Source organism: Gossypium hirsutum, chromosome D11, assembly GCF_007990345.1.
Source record: "Gossypium hirsutum isolate 1008001.06 chromosome D11, Gossypium_hirsutum_v2.1, whole genome shotgun sequence".
In the NCBI taxonomy this organism is placed as follows: domain Eukaryota; kingdom Viridiplantae; phylum Streptophyta; class Magnoliopsida; order Malvales; family Malvaceae; genus Gossypium; species Gossypium hirsutum.
Genome location: NC_053447.1, coordinates 16660144 through 16662544, shown reverse-complemented (window position 1 = coordinate 16662544; position 2401 = coordinate 16660144). Strand labels below are relative to the sequence as shown.

Below are 2401 nucleotides of genomic sequence, written 5' to 3'. Positions count from 1 at the left end.
AATTCGAAATTCATCGCCATAATTTTAGAAACCAAAAAAATGTGTCTAATACTAAGCTAACTTACATTAATTTTTGGCGTAATGTCTACTCAATATTTATATTTTTTATCAATTTAATTCTTATTTTTTTAAAGTTAAATTTAGATTTTTAAAAATAATTTAATTTGACCATCAGCTTTTTAAAAAGATTTAGATTTTTGCTGTTCTTCAAAAGAAATACTAACTAAAATGTTAAATTTTAAAACACAGTTAGCTCGCATGGCAATTCGTATGTATTTAATGCTTTTATTTTGAATTTTTATAAAAAAAAATTATAACTTTTAACTTTTTTTTTAAAATTTTTTGAATATTTTATAATCTTTAAATTATTTGTTACCGTGATATATAAGATAAATAGTGACATGCCGACTTTGAGTATACGTGGATTGTCACCCAGATTACTATGCCAATCTTATTAAAGAATTAATATTTTAGTTAATATTTTTATTTAAAATAATAATAATGATTAAACTTAACTAAAAAAAGAACAAAACTAAAATTAACAAAAAAAAATATAATCATTGATCATAGCTTAATTTTGACTATAAATGTATTAACTATATATGTTGATGAGTATATGCCATAATCGTGCTTAAGAGATTGTCTACTTAATAAAGATTTGAGCCCTCGTTTTCCATGATTAATTTAGGTGTTGGAGTACCTAACTCATAATGCCCGGATTTCATGGCTTTTTTGACTTTGAGAAGCAAAAATTAAAAGGATGTCCCATTCATCTCCTTTCAAAGAATATATACTTGCGTAAGTGTGAAATTATTAGTTTTACCTATGATAATATTTTAATATTTTAATAATTAAATTTATTAATATAATTGTAATTATATTTTAATGTTTGAAAGTTGTTGTGTTTGATAATAATAAAGTATTACTACTTTGTTGGCTCCAAGTAGTGACTAATTGATTGTATCTAATTAACAAATGTAAAACATTCGTTGTATGACCCAAAGTATATAACTGAACATTTGATTGGCTGCTATCTATGTAGTTTCACTCACCATATATCCTGTGATTCACTATCCATTGATTGTTATATGTTTTTATTAATATTTGCAATACTGAAGATGCAGGAGAGCTTAAGTTAAGCAATAATTTGAGAGTACAGTAACTAAAAAGGGTGAGCCATGTCAAAGGGTGCAATGTTTCCTTTTTCAATTTCTTTCTGGAAAGCTTGGGGAGAATGGACCCACTCTTCTCTTATGTCTCAGTATCACTCCTTAAATTACATCCCCATCTCTTCACTCTTCACTCCATCGCCACTCTCAGGTTTTGCTTCTACTTTCCAATCTTTTCTTTTTAATTGAAATGAATTAGCATGTGCTCATCTATACATTTGATTTTCCTTGTATTTGAATATATATATATTTTTAAATTTGCAGTGTGAATGATCATCATATTAAACATTTGTGCATGTAGAAACACCGAGTGGAAGAAATGGAGAGCAGAATAACCAAGTGGAAGAATCTCAAACAGAGGTTAGGTTTGAAGGCAATGGGGATGGGTTGCTGTGGAGCCACATGGAATCCCAGACCCAGAATTTCCACCATTTCAATCCTCGACGAAGATGAAGAAACACCTCAATCACAACAAGTCATTACCAGGACCACCACCCGATTCAATGTCGTAAACAGCGCCACCGTCCCCCTGTTGCTGGCCCGCCACCACCACCAGCAACAGCAAGCGGTACCCACCCCGCCGACATCCGCCTCGGGGATGAACTTAGCAATGGCGCTGGCCGCGGAGCGTAATTTGCGGGGAACCAACGACAACACCAACAACGTGGGTCCCAGACCGGTGCAGGTAAAGACATTGATGAGATTGATTGAAGAAACGGAGGGTGAAGATTGTTGGACACAACAAGAAGAGCAACTGAAGAAGAAGCAGAGGAAAGAGGTGGTTGAAAATGAAGGTGGAGGAGGAGGGAGCTGCGATTGGATGTGCTGCGTGTGCATGGAGAGGAAGAAAGGAGCGGCTTTTATTCCATGTGGGCACGCCTTTTGCAGGGTATGTTCCAGGGAAGTGTGCCTCAACCGTGGATCCTGCCCTGTTTGCAACCGTTCCATCCTGGATATTCTTGATATTTTCTAGATTAATTGAGATGGGGTCTGAAAATATTCTTTTGAATTTTACATGCGCTCTACCACAACAACATCTTCATTTGCGTCATCAATTCTTCATTCCATTCCCAATCTTTTGCATGAAAAATCATCTCAAATTGGCATGTAAAATTTTTCTGCACTTAATTTGGACAAAGCCAACAGCTAACTTTGGGAATCTCTATGAGCCCAAATTCCTCGAGGGACTGATGAGTTGATCACATTTTTCGTTCTTCATAATATTTTCGATT

The 2401-nt window shown here is 34.2% G+C and overlaps 1 protein-coding gene across 1 annotated transcript; it reads left to right on the top strand.

Moving 5' to 3' along the window:
• The first annotated feature begins 1172 nt into the window (after window positions 1-1172).
• LOC107912630 (uncharacterized) lies at window positions 1173-2183 on the top strand. The gene is made up of 2 exons (XM_016840902.2): window positions 1173-1320; window positions 1471-2183. The coding sequence occupies exon 2, from the start codon at window positions 1489-1491 to the stop codon at window positions 2140-2142; it is 654 nt and encodes a 217-aa protein (XP_016696391.1). The 5' UTR covers window positions 1173-1320; window positions 1471-1488; the 3' UTR covers window positions 2143-2183.
• Window positions 2184-2401: the final 218 nt, after the last annotated feature.

Bases quoted from the DNA above. Each gene is read 5' to 3' on its own strand.
- LOC107912630 (XM_016840902.2), top strand. From the start codon at position 1,489: ATGGAGAGCAGAATAACCAAGTGGAAGAATCTCAAACAGAGGTTAGGT.